Source organism: Poecilia reticulata, chromosome 18 (assembly GCF_904066995.2).
Source record: "Poecilia reticulata chromosome 18, P_reticulata-male-v2, whole genome shotgun sequence".
NCBI classification, from domain to species: Eukaryota; Metazoa; Chordata; class Actinopteri; order Cyprinodontiformes; family Poeciliidae; genus Poecilia; species Poecilia reticulata.
In genome coordinates this window covers 11,620,556-11,639,558 of record NC_088847.1, presented here as the reverse complement: position 1 = coordinate 11,639,558, position 19,003 = coordinate 11,620,556, and the positions used below count along the sequence as shown (strand labels likewise).

General features: G+C 41.7%; 3 protein-coding genes across 4 annotated transcripts in view; 2 read left to right on the top strand and 1 right to left on the bottom strand.

Moving 5' to 3' along the window:
- Positions 1-10,764, top strand: part of slc7a7 (solute carrier family 7 member 7) — a 24,598-nt gene extending 13,834 nt beyond the window's left edge. For both annotated transcript variants that reach the window (XM_008428023.2, XM_008428024.3), the window contains 9 exons: positions 1,086-1,706; positions 6,790-6,915; positions 7,046-7,190; positions 8,098-8,221; positions 8,306-8,409; positions 8,496-8,592; positions 9,183-9,332; positions 9,408-9,591; positions 10,077-10,764. In XM_008428023.2, coding sequence (XP_008426245.1) covers positions 1,214-1,706; positions 6,790-6,915; positions 7,046-7,190; positions 8,098-8,221; positions 8,306-8,409; positions 8,496-8,592; positions 9,183-9,332; positions 9,408-9,591; positions 10,077-10,147 — 1,494 coding nt within the window. In that variant the 5' untranslated portion in view covers positions 1,086-1,213 and the 3' untranslated portion in view covers positions 10,148-10,764. The remainder of the gene's footprint in view (positions 1-1,085; positions 1,707-6,789; positions 6,916-7,045; positions 7,191-8,097; positions 8,222-8,305; positions 8,410-8,495; positions 8,593-9,182; positions 9,333-9,407; positions 9,592-10,076) is intronic.
- Positions 10,765-15,138, bottom strand: oxa1l (OXA1L mitochondrial inner membrane protein). Its single transcript, XM_008428017.2, has 11 exons — positions 14,987-15,138; positions 14,353-14,487; positions 13,900-14,004; positions 13,561-13,819; positions 13,294-13,437; positions 13,113-13,198; positions 12,707-12,871; positions 12,505-12,609; positions 12,176-12,338; positions 12,011-12,091; positions 10,765-10,992 (listed from the first exon to the last, which is right to left on the bottom strand). The coding sequence occupies exons 1-11, from the start codon at positions 15,095-15,097 to the stop codon at positions 10,889-10,891; spliced, it is 1,458 nt and encodes a 485-aa protein (XP_008426239.1). The 5' UTR covers positions 15,098-15,138; the 3' UTR covers positions 10,765-10,888.
- On the top strand, positions 15,071-19,003 carry LOC103476002 (E3 ubiquitin-protein ligase RNF19A-like). Its single transcript, XM_008428016.3, has 6 exons — positions 15,071-15,172; positions 15,273-16,355; positions 16,604-16,707; positions 16,825-16,925; positions 17,851-17,988; positions 18,077-19,003. Exons 2-6 carry the CDS (start codon positions 16,318-16,320, stop codon positions 18,530-18,532), a joined length of 837 nt encoding a protein of 278 aa, XP_008426238.1. The 5' UTR covers positions 15,071-15,172; positions 15,273-16,317; the 3' UTR covers positions 18,533-19,003.

The window sequence follows — 19,003 nt, the reverse complement described above, 5'->3', positions numbered from 1 at the left end:
TAATAGTTGTAATTAATTTTTACACCTGAGCTGTGGATATCTGCAGCTCCTCCAGAATTTCAGAGGGCCTCTTTTCTGCTTCTCTGATTAATGTTCCGCTTGCCCAGTTTGGGTGGCCATGCTTGGCTAGGTTTGCTGTTGTACCCATCATCCTTCAGTCCGTCCAGCCATTGTCTGAAGGCTGGTCACTCGTCTGGACTGTAATATTAACATTTTTTGGTTATGAATTGAACGCAGCTCTGTGAGACGATCAATGTGAAGATGAATGTTTCACAATTCAACTTTTCCACAGCTTTCTCCCCTGTCCCGTCTGCTGGGTTATTTGGTCTTTGTGATGCTGTTTTGCTCATCAACGTCCTCTAACATTGGTGAGACTTGACAGTGCAGCTGCATTTATACTGAGGTAAAATACACACATGGACTACATCGGAAGGAGGATGTTCTCACTGGATTATATTAAGCAGTATTGGCGTAAAAGAGGCTGAATGCAAATGTATTTACCCTGTTTCATTCACTTCTTTCATCAATCAAACGCATTAAGCTAATCACTTGTTGGAGGTCAGAGCTGATTACCCAATCAGAAACGTGAAAGGATTTGCTTCTTGCGACGTCTTCCTCATCATCATTATCATCATCAGACTTTGCCTGCTGAGGATGATGAACTTTGGAAATCATGTGACCTGTGTCCCCTGTGCCGACACCCTCAGTGCGTGGGCGGCTCTGAGGCTCAAACGTGCGTCTCGGTCAGTTTTCCTTCCTCAGCTTTTGGTTACCAACGAGGAGCGTGTTTGCTTCCCCTCCCCGTCTCTCTGTAAATACACTCAACCTTAAAAGGCCATTTGCAGCTGGCCCCTAATGGCTCTCCAATCCACAAAACTGCTCTCCAATCCAGCAGTGTCCACAGCGGTGGTGTAATATGTTTTCATGTATGTTTGTTCTTCGTTTGGCGTCCCCGGGTGTGGGAAATATGTTTTTATTTGGCTGGCCTTCGTGAGGTTTTAGAGTTTGTTGGGTGTTTTTGTTGCCGGAAATCGGTTTTTATGGTTGCATCCTCACTGATACCTTCTTGCGTGTTTCCTTTGCAGATGGTGGGAGATAAACGAAGATAACCGAGGGGAGTAATTACATCTTCAGCCCCATTTTTGGGTGAAAACAAGTTACCTCTGGGACTCCAACACCAGCCTAAGAAAAACTGCTAGCTTGAACTTGAACAATGGCGTCCTACACCCCATCTCCCACGGAGGAAGGGACCAACGGCGGCCCGACGTCTACTAAAGCTGAGAGCTCCGAGGAGTCCATGAAGCTGAAGAAGGAGATCTCCCTCCTGAACGGGGTCTGCCTCATCGTGGGGAACATGATCGGCTCGGGGATCTTCGTCTCGCCCAAGGGCGTCCTCATCCACAGCGCCTCCTACGGCCTCTCCCTGGTGGTGTGGACCATCGGGGGGATCTTCTCCATCTTCGGGGCCCTGTGCTACGCCGAGCTGGGGACCACCATCACCAAGTCGGGGGCCTCCTACGCCTACATCCTGGAGGCCTTCGGCGGGTTCCTGGCCTTCATCCGTCTCTGGACGTCCCTGCTGATCATCGAGCCGACCAGCCAGGCAGTGATCGCCATCACGTTCTCCAACTACATGGTGCAGCCCATCTTCCCCACCTGCATTGCGCCGTACGTGGCCAACAGGCTCCTGGCTGCCGCTTGTATATGTAAGTAGAAGCAAACAGGAGAATAAAGTTTTGATTTTATCACTCTGGTTGCACATCGGAGAGAAGTCATGTGAACTTTAGGGAGTGGAGAAGTGAAAGATGGTGACACCACGGCTGGAGTCAGCAAGTCTGCAGCAGAAATAATTGCTGAGTTTAGATGAAAAGGGGAACTGAGCCGCCTTGAAACCTCAGTCAGGAGTAACCAGCCAGGGAAAAAGTTATTTTACTCAATTTAAGAAACTTAGAAACCACGTTCACAGGTGGGCCTTTTTTACTGAGTCGGAAACACTACCTGGTTCCTTACAGATGTTTGTTCAGGTAACTAGAGCCAAACAGTTAATAAAACAATCAATAACTCATCAGACTGCTCACCTGGGAGGATTAGTAGAGAGGGAGCTGGATTCAGAGCTTATTAAAACATTGCCTGACAGATAAGACGTTGGATTCGAGATAAAATGCGTTCACGTTGTGCTCAATAGCTGTCAGAATTACTCCTTCCTAGGAATGCTTTAACAAACGCACACTTTAAATACGAGCACAAACACGCACGCACGCACGCACACACACACACACACACACACACACACACACACACACACACACACACGCATGGTCCATTCAGCGATAAGCAGCACTTAAAGGCAGAGCCGATAGCGGTGAGGTAAAGTCCTCGCTGCAGGGAGACTCTGACCTGAGAGGCTAACAGGCAGCTGACAGCTCAGCACAACAGCAAACCATAAAAACCCATTTCCTGTTGGTTCCGCCGAAAACAACATGATCAACTCTGGGCATCCACAAAATATTTACACCCCTGGTTAAATGCCAGGTTTTATGATCAGCCTGTAATAAAAATAAAATAAACCTTTAAAAAATAACTTTAGTGCGACATATATCTTGCAGAATTCAACTGGAAAAACAAAAACAGCTGTAAAGCTAGCATTTTCTTTAAAATTAAACTTATTGGTTAATTTTAAAATTCAGCCTTCTTCAGCCTACAACCTCCAACACATAGCAACTCTGGTTGATGATAAATGTTCATCAACCTTGTGCGACAGGATGATACTGAAGCCAACCAGCATTTGAAAACTGTATTTAGATGCAGCTACATAAATGTTTATTAATGTTTTGCTTCAGTAAAGGGTTGGCTTAAAGTTGCTGATATTGTTGTTTATTTTTCGGTTGACTAGTACAGGATTTATGTCACATTTAAGGTGAAAATAATTTTGACTTATGCAGCTGATTGTGGGTTGAGTAGATCAGCTGTATCAACTTAATCTGTTATAAAACAGATGATTCAAAGTTTTAATTTAACTCCACACTATTTTTTTTACAAACAATATAATCTGGTTCTATTGATGATCAGTAATTGATATTTTCAACCTGCTAAAACTCAGATTCTTTTAAATCAAATACTTGAAATCTGTCCAGTCTTTTCCAGTTAGCCTCAAACATATTGCTTTTCATTTTGCCACTGGGTTTAGAAAGTTCCTTACCGGGATTTAACTAAGCAAACACATAAGGGCCTCCCATTGGATAATTACTGTTTCTGCTGGCAGCAAATTATATTTAACTCTAACTGATTCAGTTAATTGTTTCTCATTTCTTAAACAGTCATGTTGGAAGACAGATACCGTAACCATGGAAAAGATGATGAGCTGCTGTCATGCAAAAAACACATCTAAGGAGATTTCTGAAACTGCTGAAACTGGGTCTAGAAGTTTGACGTGTGTGAAGTGTGAGGAATTTGGTCAAGTGCCATTAAATGGGACTTTAAATGGGACCCGCCAAGTCAATAAGTTAATGTTTTTTGGTGTCTGGAAAATGAGCCGTTTCAAAAACCAGCCGATTGTGAAGCGACATTCAACGGGTACTGTGCTGTTACCTAGCAACCCCAGCGAAGCCCAGTTTGTCACCTAGCAACCCACACTGAGCTCCAGCACGTTTGGTCAGCTGGTTTTACAGCCGTACAATGGCTGCTGAAAAAAAAAAAAGTTTTGCTTTTGATGTTGTTGACTTACCATCCAGAAACCAGTTAGCATTCTTATTGGTTCCGCAGGAGGTTCCACTTCTGCTTTTCATTGATGTCACCTAGTAATTTTACGGTTGTATAATAGCGTATTTTTACGTGCCATTGTAAACATTGAAGTGGAAGTTCATATCCAGCTGCAGCTCATTTGGATTTAAAATGACAAGAGGCCTTAAAAGAGCTCATTTTAACTCTAGTAAAGTGACCTTGATATCGAATTATTTAGGACTTTCCTGACTGTCTCTCTGCAGTCACACCAGTTTAACCCCACAGGGGTTAAACTAAATCACTGTTAAACCTCAGCAAGTGCTCTTTAGTAATTACCCATTCAGGAAGCAGAAGCTTGTACTATAAATCGCAGGACACTTGCCAAACAAAAACTCTCAGATGCGAGGATTTGTGGTAAAACAAAGAAAAATGAAGGAAGATTTATTCAAGCAAAAAGCAGTTATGGGTTTGCATTTTCAAAACAAAAGTACATCCTAAAAAAAAATAAAATCCTTCCTTCACATCCTGAAAATCCTCTAACCGAAGTGAAGCCCACCCAGCCTCAAAATGCTAAATCAAAATTCCCCAAACAAAAACTCTTTTGCAAAACTAAAAACTCCTGAGCAACATTAGTGCTCTAAGCTTTTATATGAGTGAATATGTGTGATTAACATATCAGGAGGGCTTACGGAGAAACATGAGAAAGTGAGAGCAGAGTCTCTGAGCAGAGGGAGAATCTGTTGATGCCTTTTATAGAGTTGCTTTCTGTCCGTATCTCAGTTTCACCCGTCTCCTTGGATACTTGTGGGAAGCTCCTCCGTCCATCGCCACACGACTCCTCCTCACTTGGCCTTGAATCCCTTTCTGTGGCTTCTGCCTGGTGTGAACTGAAGCACCTGAATCCAATAAGCTGAAGGTCTTTTCATATCAGACAGAGGGCCGATGTCGGGGCCTTCGGCACCAAGAGCTGCCAGTGGCTTGAGTCTCTTAATGATAAAGGCAAAGTTAGCACAAGATTAGGACTGAAACAAATAATCGTGATGAATCGATTATTGAAATAATTAAGTCAGCAATTGATTTAATTAACTAGAGTAAACACGCTCAAAAGAAGGCCATTTGGTGAAAGAACAACACACTCAGATCAGACATTAAGCTAAATCTGTACAAAAATATATACATTTTACATTTAAGATCAAATAAAAACTTTGTAAAAATGCTCCATCCAGAACTTCTCAAGTTGTTTTAGCTTCACCGTCATCAAATTCAGTAACAAAAAAAGTCTCCTATTAAGCAGCTTTTGCTGTCCAGAATTATTAATTAGTTGATCCAGAAAGTAATCTCCAGATCAGCCCAAATGCTATGTTCTTGCATTTTTAAAAAATAATTGTTTATTTGCATTTATTAATGTATTTCTAATATTGTGTAATAAAAGCTTAAGACAAATCTGCATAATCAGCCAGAATGTTTTTAGATTAATCGCTTAATCATCAGGATAATCGACTGAATTTTTGATTATTGTAGTAATCTTTAGTAATCTAGAAAGTTAAATATTTATTTCTTCTAAACCTTTTGATACATTTGAATAAAATTGAACAAATAACATTCTTATTTGTGTTCATTTTACATAGTTTATATCTGATTGCTTTGGATTTTTTTCTAAATATCACAATGTTTTCAGGATCTTGACTTTTAATCATACACTTAAAACCTGACTCAGAAATATGTGATGCTTGTTTTTTTTAAATTGTGTTTGAATGAACTTCCTGTTGATCTCAGACCTGTTGTGATTCTCTAAGTGTTTAAAAAACAAAAATTTTTCCAATAAGTTTGTTAAACTAGAGAGATCCACAATTAAATGATGTCTCAGACTCGTCCAAAAACACTTTACTCAAACGTTGAGGCGTGATAAGTGAAAATGCTAAGACTCAGCCTGCTCTGTCAGCTGCTTTGGAGGGCAACTAATTCTATCAGCATTCATAAAACTTGCACAACGACTAATACTCCCTCTGGGGAGGGAGTGAGATTAAAAAGGACATTTGCAAAAAGTGCAACTATGTGGAGATCTTCAAGTTTCTGTCTGTATGGATGAGCCGCTGATAAGAAGACAAACTGTGACGCTGCTCAAGGTGAAGGTGGACAACATGTCAAAGGAAAGCAGCTCAGATCAATTTCTTCTGTCGCTGGTTTGTTAGGAGCGTAAATAGTTACACATTTAAATACTGAGCTCAAGTGTAAACTCATGAGGTCAGTTTGGGATTACAAATCTTCCTCTCAACCTTTTGAAACTCACTGAATTTAGTTTTCTGTTTGACTCAAACCATGTTGGGCAAGTAGCTGAAGTGTGACAAAGATGCTCTAGTCAGATGTTAGCAAAAGGAAACTTTCTGTTCTGTCTGTGACTCATTCATTATGTGTTTCCTTCTGAACAGAAAATTTCCAGGGTGATGCATGGTGGTGGCAGCATTATGCAATGGGAATGCATTTTTTTCAGTTGTGACAGGGAAACTGGAGACAGTTAATGTGAATATTTATAATGCCAGACGTTTAACTGCTACAAGCTACAAAAAGACTTAAGACTTGGGCAGAAGATTTGTTTAGATCAAAGTATGCACATTCATTAGTGGTCCAGACAAAGTCCAGATCTACATCCAGTTTACAATTTGTAGAAAAATATTAATCTTGAGGTTCACAGATGCTTTCAATTCAAGCTGACTCAGCTTAAGCCGTCTTGTAAATTCAAATTCGAGCCGCACTTTTCAGACGTGTCTCTTACACGGGACAAAATGTAAAACCCTGCATCAGTTCTTTAGGTTTAAGGTCCTGAATCCACGGGCTGTGTGTGTGTCTCAGTGTGCGAGTGTCCGCCTGTATGTGCTGCTCTCAGCTGTTTCCTCGCCTGACAAACAACAGGCCGCTCCGCTTGAGTCAGCAGCAGCGTTTCCTTAGATCAGCCACACGGAAACATGCTGGCACACGCTGGAGTTTGCAGACCACACGTCTCCACGGACTCCTCTGCTCTCCTCTCTCTGACTGACTGTCTTTCTGTCTGTCTGGCGGCTCCCCTCACAGGTCTGCTGACCTTCGTGAACTGCGCCTACGTGAAGTGGGGCACCAGGGTGCAGGACTTCTTCACCTACGCCAAGGTCATCGCTCTCATCGCCGTCATCATCACCGGCCTGGTGAAGATCGGACAAGGTCAGCTCAGCGAGTCGCCGAGCCGACAATAATTGTCAATGATTAGATGATTGGCAGGATACTCTGCTGTTTTCTCATTAAAAACAGCTTAATGATTACTGAAAGTGTTTAATATATTGTCATCTTCCAGGTTACACCCAGAACTTTGATGGCATGTTTGACGGCTCCTCTCGGGACCCGGGACACATCGCTCTGGCTCTGTACTCCGCTCTGTTCTCCTACTCCGGATGGGACACGCTCAACTTTGTCACAGAGGAGATCAAAAACCCAGAGAGGTGGGCAGGCCAGGAAAACCCCCTCTGTAGCACCCCAAATAATTTATTATGCACATGTAACAAGCAGCTTTTACGGAAGTGTTGACCCCTCCTCCTGACCGAACTATCAGAGCCTATTTAGATAAGATTAAACTCACCCTAATAAACATAGATGATTCAATCAGGTTTAGGTCGGGACCTTATCAATGTCAATTCCAGTTTTGATGACATTTCAATTAACTTTCCTGATTAGCAAACTAGTAAACTGATCATTTTCAAACTGCTCTCAGTCAGATTAATTGAGTTTCTTAATAGCATCAAAAAAGCTTTGAGCTGTGGAGCGAAATGGGATTTTCAGCTTTTGCCTTTTGTCATTGGAAGTTGTCTTGGTGGCAGATTTGGCATGGAGTCAGGCTGCATGAACTCAGGAAGAGTTAACTTCTTAGTCTAAATCGGTACATTGTTAAATCATTGACTGAATAAAGAAAGTCACATACAGTCAGTAAATCTAATTTAAAAATTCAAATCAATACCTGCTGATACTAGTCCTTCAACATATCATTTTTACCTTTGTTTCTCTCATAAGGTCCTAAATGCATTGTTTTAGTGCCTCGTTAATAGTACTTTGTTCTGCACTGATGCTTTTAATCTAAATCTTTTCCTCTGTTTTGTTTAACATTTGTGAAGAAGAGCCAGCCTTTTAAATCAAATTCAAAGAAACCTATCAGAAGAGAGTCGTTGCTTTAATTCGGACAAAGGCCAATCTGATTACGTCTGGATCTCCAGACTCTCCCAGGCAGATTAGGTGTCAAACATCCTCATCTCAGCTCCTCTCTCTTTCTCTCTGTCTCTCTCTCTCTCTGAGCTGAACTTGATGTGCATCTCTTCTGCTTTGCTTCCCCCTGCTGGTCGTCTCTGTGAACTGCAGGAATCTTCCCCTGGCCATTGCCATCTCCATGCCCATCGTGACGGTGATCTACATCCTGACCAACGTGGCTTACTACACTGTCCTCCCCATCAACGCCATCTTAGACAGCGATGCCGTCGCCGTGGTGAGTTCCTGGCTGTTTTCGGTAAGTCTTGACCTTTGTGACGGAGGGACTGTGGTTTAAAAACCTGCTGTTGTTTCGCTGCAGACCTTCGCAGATCAGGTGTTTGGCGTGATGAACTGGACCATTCCCCTAGCGGTGGCTCTCTCCTGCTTCGGCGGGCTGAACGCCTCCATCGTGGCGGCCTCCAGGTGAGGCGTTCAGATCAACAGGACCTCGGTAAATGTCATGGAGCCAAACCCATACTAACCCACTTTCTGTGTTCTTTCATGAACAGGCTGTTCTTCGTGGGCTCCAGAGAGGGACACCTGCCTGACTTCCTGTGCATGATCCACGTCCATCGCTACACTCCCATTCCTGCCCTCCTCTTCAACGTCAGTCATCTACAAGATCTTTTCACCTAATTTTAAATGTATCACTAGGGATGCGCCGATCCACTTTAATCACTTCGGATACCAATATCTGAGATTTGACCAATCCAATACAGAAAAACAGTATTGAATTGATTTAAAACTTTGGTTTTTTGAAACGCATACATGAATTGAACTGAATTATAAATTTATCTGTACCAGTACAGCACACTTAAATACACCAATAGCTTCACAAGTTTGGTCAAATATATAAAAACAGCACAACTTAGGAGTATAACAGCTGATGTAAAATAGATAATAAATAAACTGAAACAGACAAAAACAACAGGTTGACAACTTTGGTCAAACTTGTATATATAAACTGCAAGAAACTTTCTTCCAAATGGTTCAGAAAGTGCAATTAGGCATTATAAATGTAATACAGCATGACATTGCTCAGAGCATAAACCATAGAATTAGACTGAATAGATTTGCCCCCATGGATCAGGTTTGTCACCTAGAATTTTTTTTCAATACCAGGACAGATACAGATATTGATATCTGTTCATCACCAGGTTTCCTCATGTAACCAGTTTCATTTCTCCCTCCTCCAGGGCTTCATGGCTCTCATCTATCTGTGCGTGGAAGACGTCTTCAGGCTGATCAACTACTACAGCTTCAGCTACTGGTTCTTCGTTGGCTTGTCTATCTTGGGGCAGCTCTACCTTCGCTGGAAGCAGCCCGACAGAGAGAGACCGCTAAAGGTAGATCAGCCCCAGTCCAGACGTAGTTTCGGTTTCCAGACTCGAGCCTTCATCTGTCGTCTTTCCCTCTCACAGCTCAGCCTGATCTACCCCATCATTTTCTGCCTCCTCACCATCTTCCTGGTGGTGGTGCCCCTCTACAGCGACACCATCAACTCTCTGATCGGCATTGGAATCGCCCTGTCAGGAGTTCCTGTCTACTTCCTCTGCTGCTACACTCCGGCCACCAAGAGGCCGCTGTGGCTGCGCAGCTTCATCGGTAAGGCAAACCCAGATTGAATTAAGAACAATTCAGCGAAGGATTGCAGGAAGTTTTTGTCATAAATTAGTTGCAGTCTGCTTGGTGGGTCTGTTAGGGTACAAAGGAGTCATTTCATTGCCTCAAGGATTTATTTATGCAGGTTTTTTGGTAAAGTTTATTTTCTAGAACTCCAGAGCCACCAAACATATATCATGCTGCTGCCATCACCATGTTTTACTGTGGGGATGGTGTGTTCAGGTTCATGTGTGGTGTTAGTTTTCCTAACTTGCCGTATTTAATGTCTCTCTTCTTGCCACACCTTCATAAAGGCCACATTTATCAGATTTATACCCATTAGTTCTCCACTTAGTAGTTTGGTAAAACTATCTGAATGGATCATTTTCTTATCAGCCATATTTGTAGTTCATTTAAATTATTTTACTGACCAAACCTTCCCAATTGGATGTTAAATCTTAAATCTCCCTCTTGTGTGTTTCTTTCAGCTAAGTGTGGCATCCTGATTCAGAAAGTGTGCTACTCGGTTTTGACCGAGATGGACGACAAATCAGAGTAGAGACGTTTGCCTTCCACACCCTGACAGACTGAAGACGGAGTCTGACCTCTGCTGCTGCTCAAAGGCCTTGCAGGACAAACATCTGGGCCTGAGCTGGACGCAGCGCTCTGCCTCGTCAGTCATCTCCACGTTATTCGTTTCTCACGTTGGCCGGAGCAACTTCAGGAAGAACACTGACGTGAACTCCAGAAGAAGTCCGGATGCTCCTGAGCATCTCAGTGAAGAAACATTTAACTAAACCAAGTATTTTGTGTGTGAAATCATGGAAATGTTTGATTTTACTGAAAAGGCTACAGATTATTGATGAATTTGTTTTTAAGTTTGGATTTTTGAAACTGAAAACACTGCTGACCGTACAAACAGCCTCAATGTTATTTGCACACAGAAGGAAGAGAAATTAAATAAAGTGTGCGACTTCATGTTTGTGAAAATGTTTTATATTCTCAGCTGTGAGGTTTGCCAAGGGCTATTTTTACATAAAAACTGTAGAGTTTGATCATGTTCAGCTGCAAAAGTCTATTTATAATAAAAATGACTTAAAAACTTTAAACGACTCAGGTTTGTACGTAATGAGCAGAGATTTGTTTGTGAGCACAATAAAACATTATCAAACACTGTGAAGTTTTAAAGCAGAGTTTATATTTGCTTAAAACACATAATCACATCCCAACACATCGTCTCTCTCTTCTCTCTATAAATATGTACATAATTCTCTACAGAGGAGCAAAAACCCGGCTGGATTCATCCGATCGTGTCCTTCCACGGCTTTGCTTTGATTTCCTGTTGCTTAGCGGCTTGAGCTGTTTGCTGCAGAGGATTGTGGGTAAAAGTCTGCCTTAGTGGACCTGCAAGGGCAAACAGAAGAGGTTTAGAAATACTTGGAGAAAAACATCTATGCTTGAAAAATTCTCATCTCTTAGGTCTGGTGTTAACATGTTAGGCAACCCTCGGAAAAGACGATAAAAGATCAGAAAAAATAACGCAAAGTAAAGCATCTCTTTAATACAACATCTTCAAATGAATCATTCACCATTTTCAAGTCAAGAGCAGAATGACTGGGAGCTGAAATGCACAAGATGTTCTAAAATGATTTCAGCTCTAAAGTGATTTCAGAATGTTGCACATGAAATTTTTCTTGCTAAAACTCAACTTATTGGTTTAATTTATTTGGATTATATGAGAACTATGAATTGACTACATTTATACAGTGCTGACCGCTAACAGCATGACACATTTTAAAAGATACTTTATACTGACCATGCATCACAAAAAGGAAAAAAAGACAACAGCTTTAGATGTAAAATATTAGCTATAAAATAAAAAATTATCTGTAGGAGCCTTGAAATGTTGCATCTTTTATTTGTCTGTAGGACGTCAAACTACCCACAAGAGGGAGCCATTTCCTGCAAAGTTTACATCAGGACAGTGGTTTCCACTGTTTGAATAACTTAAAAAATATACTTTTATAATGTTCTATAATCTTCACACATAATCTTGGACAGGCTACACTTTTGCTTTGATTCAGGAGGCGTGGCTTAATCCTGCAGACCCATTAAATATAATATAGATTATATTTTAACTTCAGGATGTTAAAGACTTGCTTACTTATGAAAATTCAGATTTAATTTGATTAATTTACCTTTTTAAAGGAACAGTTTGCAATTTTAAAGCAGAAATACTTTTAACTAATTTTTTTCTTTTCTGTTGAGTTAAGCAATATTTAGGTACAAATTCATCTAAAACTGTTTAAAAAATAAGAGGCCTTTGTGTGTCTTTCATAATCTCATCTCATCCACCTGTAACGTTAATGTAATCCTTCACAGAAAGCTGGTTTTAAAAGTATTAAAGCGTGGCGGCTCAGACCTTTAGCTGCGATGTCCAGATGATTCTTTATCCTTCTCTCTCTCTCCTCCATCTGGTGAGCCAGCTGAGCGTTCTTCCATCCTGGAGGCCAGACGAAACCAAGCTACGCTTTAGTAAATCTGGGCCCAAATTAAGCATCAACCGGTTCATTTCTGCAGCACTGACCCTTCTTCATGCTCTCAATAAGTCCATCGGTCTGAGGCAGCGCTGCGGTCGGGTGTTTGACCCTCTCTGGGATGTTGAACCTCCGTCTGACTGCAGGATGCCTGAGCAGAGCCACTTGGCCCAGGGAGAAGCAGTTGGAGGTGAGCCAGTAGGTGAACACCGCCTGGGAACACACACACACACACACACACACACACACACACACACACACACACACACACACACACACACACACACACACACACACACACACACACACAGCGTAAGCAGCAGAGCTTTATGGCTTCCTGGGGCATCAGGGTTGAGTTCTGGGGTAAATCCACACCAACCGTGGGGAAGTTGATAGTGAGAGGTAGGATGATCAAAGGCATGATTCTGAAGACGGTCTTCATGGTTCGCAGGTTTGGATTGTCGATACCAGACTCTGCTCCCAGCTGAAACATTTAAATCAGAGATTTAGGAAAACGTTGCTCTGATTCTGTTGACGGGACAGAAAAACTGAATCTGAGGAGCAGTAAAGGTTCATCTCACCTCCAGGATGAAGAACATGGTCCCGGTGACAACGAAAGGAAGGATGTAAAACGGATCAGCCGCACTCAGGTCAGTGAACCAGAGGACGCCTCCCGTCTGTAAGCTGGGCACCGGCAGATACGCCATCTTCCTCAGGGCGATGAAGAACGAGATGAAGACCGGCGCCTGGTGGAGATCAACACAACTAGAACTTTATTTATCAATAATAACAAATTACTGACTCAAAACAAGCTGCTATATCTGTCAGAAAAGCTACTTGTAAGTTTGTTTTGTCTTATTTCAAGTGTACTAAGGCATTTGCACTAGAAACTAGAAAATAGTTCAGGATCAGGATCACCAGGGCAGGTTCATGTTGACATAAACACTAAACTATAAATCCTGATGCACCTAAACAATATAAACTGACCTGGACCAGAGGAATCAGGAAGCCTCGTAGAGGATTTACGTCATGTTTCTTCTGGAACAGGTTCAGATCAGAGTACGCCTTGGAGACTGCGAAACAATTAATCGGCAGGTCAGAATGAGAGAGAGAGAGACGACTGAAGAGCAGAAAGATGGCGAACACAGCAGAGAGTGAGGAGACGTACATTCGTATTTATTTCCGCTCTGCTTGGCCTCGTTCATTTTTTCGGTTAGCTTGGTCATCTCAGGCAGGACGTTGTTCAGTTTGGCCGCCTCTCTCTGACCCTTCACAATGACGGGAAACACAGCCAAACGGGCCAGAACCGTTCCTGGAACCAACAACAGAACAACATATAAACAGCAAAACACACATTATCGGATCAGGACTTCAGAACAGACACCTTAATATTCTGAAAGCAGAACTGAAGATACATAAAGGTTCTTTTGCTCACCGACGACGATAGCGCCCCACCAGGGCAGGCCCAGGTCCATGTGGAAGAATTCCAGCAGACTCTGGATCAGACCCACCGGAGTGTGGGCGGCCAGGCCCAGCTCCGCCAGCCTGGGCTCTGCAGCCACGGCCTGCAGGACGTCTGCGGCGACTGGAGCGGCGTCGGCCGCCTGCTGCGCCAGAACAGGCAAGGCGTCGGCGGGCAGAGAGGCAGAGCTGTCCGCTACAGAGGCGGCTGCAGAAACACCTTCAGCAGGGATCTGGAGGTGGGAGTTATGAAGAGTTAGGATGGAAAACCAGATGAAAGATAAGAGAGAGAGCTGCTTTATTATTCAGTGACCTGCTGGGAGGCTGTTTGTGTGAGAGCGGGGGCTGGATCAGCAGGGAGGGAGGGAGCAGAGGACTGCAGGACAGCAGCTGATGTCGATCCATCAATGGGCTGGATCTGGAGGAAACCATCAGAAATTCAACTCATATGTGACTGAACACAGTTTATTTAAAGACTAAAATATGAATAAAAAATTAACAATCGTGAATTTATGTGGCAGGAAAGAGGTCAACATGCAAATGTTGTGAGATTTTTTTTTAATCAAACATATTTAAAATCTAAAAAGAAATGGTTGCTACGGAGACCTGGAGACTCCATGATGCCAGCTGCAGTTCCAGCTGTTTCAAACTTTCTAATTATTGACGCTGGTTACTACGACAGTTTTATTAAACATGGAGGTAATCAATGCCACTTTAACTCGCTACAATATGTTTTTTAATATTTTACTAACACGTGTTAACTGACCTGTGAGCTGTTCTGTCTGACTGCCACAGCACTGACCCAGACGAACTTTCCACGGTGCCTGCGGCTGATCTGAGACCTGCTGAAAGGACCGCTGCAGCCGAACAGTGTGTGGAGGCTGGAGCTCTGGAGCATCAGCTGTACGGACAGAAACAAGAGATTCAGCACAAAATGGAAGGCAGGTTTTCATCCAATTCTACTAGAAGCTAAACAGCGTTTTCTTTTTTTAGTTAAGTTACATACATCCATTTATACTTTATGTCTGTACGCTAAACCGAAGTCGTATTCCTGGTTTGTGCACACTATTTTGGTCAACAAAGCAGTTCTGACACTGAAAATCTACGGATAATGTCTGAAGCTACCCTGAAAGTGCGATAAAATAATTTAAATAAGGTTTATAAACCTTCCAACAACGAAGTTTGGAACAACCGACTAAACTACAACAAAGTGGAAAATCCATTATTTGCAGCATTTAATTGACTTTTATTGACGTCTCTGCACACTCTGTCAAAGTCACACTCATAACGCAGTGAGGAGGCTAACCGGCTAGCATGCTAGCCGCTGAAAGCTGTGGGTTCTGCCTCTGTTTTAGAAGCAGGAACAGAACTTCACCAGCAGAACTGTGAACTGAACATACTTGGTTCTGAATGCTTGGAAGAACGGGGCTGCCCCGGCTCGGTTTCCCAGTCTGTCTCAGGAAACATCTTGCCAAGCAACTCGGAGTCACCCCTCTCCTGAAGGCCGCCATGTTGGGAGGGAGGAGATAGTGCTACGGAGCGTGGGAAAGGACACCCTGCCAAACCGCGATCGTGTTTTTCTATGCGTAAGAAGTGCAATGTATTTAAATTACCATTTTTACCACATTCGTACTTTTTAGAAACCTCATTTATCGTAGACATAATAAATGCCTTGTCTTGTTACAGATGGAACCAAATTGGGACACCAGATCTGGACCAAAAATTCCTCTCCAAATTCGGAATTTATTTTTTTATTAGTAACATCTCTGAAAATAATTATGCTGTCGTACAAAATCAACAAACACATGTTTTAAATTAAAAAAAATACATTTTAACCTTTCCTTTAAATTGCTATATGCTTAGCTCCAAATTTACTTTCACTTCAAAACGGATATGACGTCAACAGGGTTTGTTGTTGTGGTTCTTTGTTTGCTTACGGCAACAACTCACCTGTTGGGTTGATCATGGACTGAAATTATGCTTTCCTTTTTATTACACTACAAAATAATTATCGCAAAACGTTTTTGGTTTTTTACCTTTTCTGAACGGGGTTGCAAAATGAATGTCTTATAATTGCCTGCAGTTAGTCAGTGAGTAAAGTAAATACTGAATTTTCAATTAAAAGTAGCTCATTCAAATAAACTTGCTTGCATTTCCTTTTATACGTATGTTATACATATTAATTTTCTTTTTAGAAATAGTAAATTAATCTTGTGACTTAATGAGACTTTGGTAACTGGCTTAGGGGAAATCCACACCCTTTTCTTCTGAACGAGATAACTCCTCCTGTCTCCCCCTTTGCTGTTCAGATCACCTGGTGTTTTAGGGGCATTTTGACTCTGGGAAATCCCCGCTTTGCATACTTTAACTTTCATTTTCGTTTAGAAGCAATTTATTTGAATTAATAAGATATGAAGAAAATAGGCTGAATTGAAGCACAGCAGCAAAGTACAATGCGTGATATCAAACATTCAAATCTGTCCTGCACTATTTTCTGGGATCGACGTAATAAAATGTCTGGTAAGACGCAGTTTTCTTTTGCTGACTGCGTGTAACGTTTTTCACTGTATTCTTCCGACTTTGAACATTAAGGAGGAAAAAACATACATATATATAAAAAAAATTAAAAATAGAGTCCTTGGCGAAAACTCAGGTCATGACTTCTAGTCGGAGCTGACGTCAAAGTGCGTCTTTGTTTGGGTTGTGAACGTGTCGAGTCGGAAAAGGAAAGATGTCCATCGATCCCTCTCCATACGCAGCGCTGGACAGGTAAACCGCATTTTTATTCAATCACAGAATCTACGGGGCGCATTTTAATTTGTTTTTTTTTTTTTTTATGCTGAATATGCTCAAGTCAAGACTAGTGCGTTCAAACTGCTGCGTAAAGACACAGTTTCACTTTTTTCCCTCCGTTTTATTGAGGACTAATTACACATGAAAAAGCTGGATACCAAGCAGTCTGTGCACATGAGAAGGAAAGCGAAAGTTTTTACTTCATTTGTATTATTTCGCTTCAGGTCTTTGCTGCGAAAGAAAATGGGTTCATCTGCATCGAAGGAGAAGTGCTACGATCCCAAAGACTCGACGCTGAAATTTGTCGATGGAGATGATGATATGGACTGTAAGTAGGCTGCTGCTGCTGCTGCTCTTCACTTGTTTTAGCTAATCTGTGGATTAATGCTGGAAATCCATTTAAAATGCATCTACTGAGTGACTTTGTTTGCTTTATTGTCTATAGTTTTGTGCGAAGGCTTTAAATCGCGAAGAGCGCAGATGTCCTGCGGTCACACGGTGACCCCGATGTCTCTCACTAAATGGTGTCTGCAGCAGCTGGAAGAGGTAAGAAAAAAAAATGAAACCACAAATAATAGAGAATTTGTATTCAGTTTTGTATAATCGTCACAGCCTGTAGGCATATAAACAAAACCTTATCTTGGAGACTAAACCAACATACAGTCAACACTTCGCCACCGACCACCCATTAAATTAGGGGAATGAGGGGATTTAACGGGTGGGGGGGAATGTTAATCTCCCCCCACCCCTCTTTTTTAACAATTAGTATAGTTGTAGTTAGTATGAAATACTATGTTCAGACAGTGTTATCCAAGCACGGTATAGAAAATTGAGTGGATGGAAAACAGTTAGATAAAGGTGCAAACGCAACAGGTGTAAGCACAGCTTTTTATTATTATTATTATTATTATTATTATTATTATTATTATTATTATTATTATTATTATTATTATTATTGTTGCTCTTCCATAAAATTCTTATTGCCTAAAATGAATCCTGGATTTTCATTAGATGTGCGTCATAGTTGTAAAAGTTACAATAATAAAATAAATTATTGAAAACATTCTTTGCTTTGTTTAATTCATATAATCAGAGACAGTACGGTGCCTTGGCCCCCTAAAAAGTTTTCAATACCCATTAATAATATTTAAACAACCTGACTAACAAAAGATGTTAAACTTCAAAAATGTTTACTTTCTGCCAGCATATGTATTTGTGAAAATGTGTAGTCAATTTAAGATACATTTTTTAAACTCATTGATATTAGTATAAGCTCTTAAAATGCTGAGTGTGTTGCCATCCCTTCTCTCTATGCCAAGTGACATTTTCTGTAACTGTCTATTTTCATACTGATGTCAACATGTCCCAAATTTTATTTGAACGCCCAAACCGGTCAGGAGACATAACCTCCCACAGTTTGCTTGTATCTCAGGCCTCACTCACTGATGAATCTTTTCTCATTGTTTTAAAGGGAAAAAGCAAGTTTTCGTGTGGTGTCTGTAAAGCTGCATGGCCTTATGAGGAGGTCTGCAAGATGGCTCTCCTGACCCCTGAAGAAATGAAGAACTTGAAGAAAATGATGAAGATCAATGGCGCTGTTAGCAGAAAAGTATGTCTTCTCTGCATTACTTTGAGGTTTATTTGTTAAAAGTGCCTTAGTCGACAATTTATTCTACATCTCCATCTTCCTCCTCCAGTGTCCTGGATGCAAGTCGTCTGTTGTTAAACAGGATGAACTGAACCTCTGCGTCGGCTGCACAGCCTGTACAAAGAAGAGAGGACGCCCGTATGAATTCTGCTGGCAGTGTCAGAGGAAGTGGAAAGGTCCGAAACCGCGTTCGGACCGCTGTGAGAACGACGGCTGCAGCAACACGGCGCTGCAAACCCTGAGGATCTGCCCAGAAATCGTCTTCGACACGGTGTGGGGAATCAGCGGGTGTCCCTCCATCCGGGCCTGCCCCACCTGCGGGTCACTGCTGGAGCACAAGCGAAACCACTGCAAACACCTGTACTGCGCTCGATGCGAGGTCAAGTTCTGCTTTGTGTGTCTGAAGACTTTTGCTGAATGTTCGAAAACAAGTCAGATATCAGGGCCGTGCTCCAGCGGCGTCGCTCCCAGACAGACGGAGATCCCTGTATGGAGAAAAACCTAACGCTTCATCCACAGAGTCCAGCACTTCTGTTTGTCTGGGATTAATCAACACCAATGCGACCAACTGTGTTTTCAGAACCGTCTCTTGGAGACAGACAGTGTTTCTGCTCAGGAATGTCAGAACATTGGAAATATTGAGCATAAACAATTTAAAAGATAAAACCAAAACCTGGAATCGTTTGTTTCAGAATCACGATGGATTCACTCTACAAATCTTTCCACTTTTGTCACTTCCACAGTCACTGCAATGTATTTTTGTGGCATTTTATGTCATAAACCAACAAAATGTACCCATAAATGTGTTGTGGAAGAGAAATGATAAATGATTTAGTCTTTTTTTTTTATTATTCAAACAAAACAGAACTCTACAACGTTAACATTTTGTTTTTTCTCTATAAGTTTGTAAATTATTGGAATTTATTTTCATGCTTTTACACGTCCAAAATATGACACAATAAATTATTTAATTATT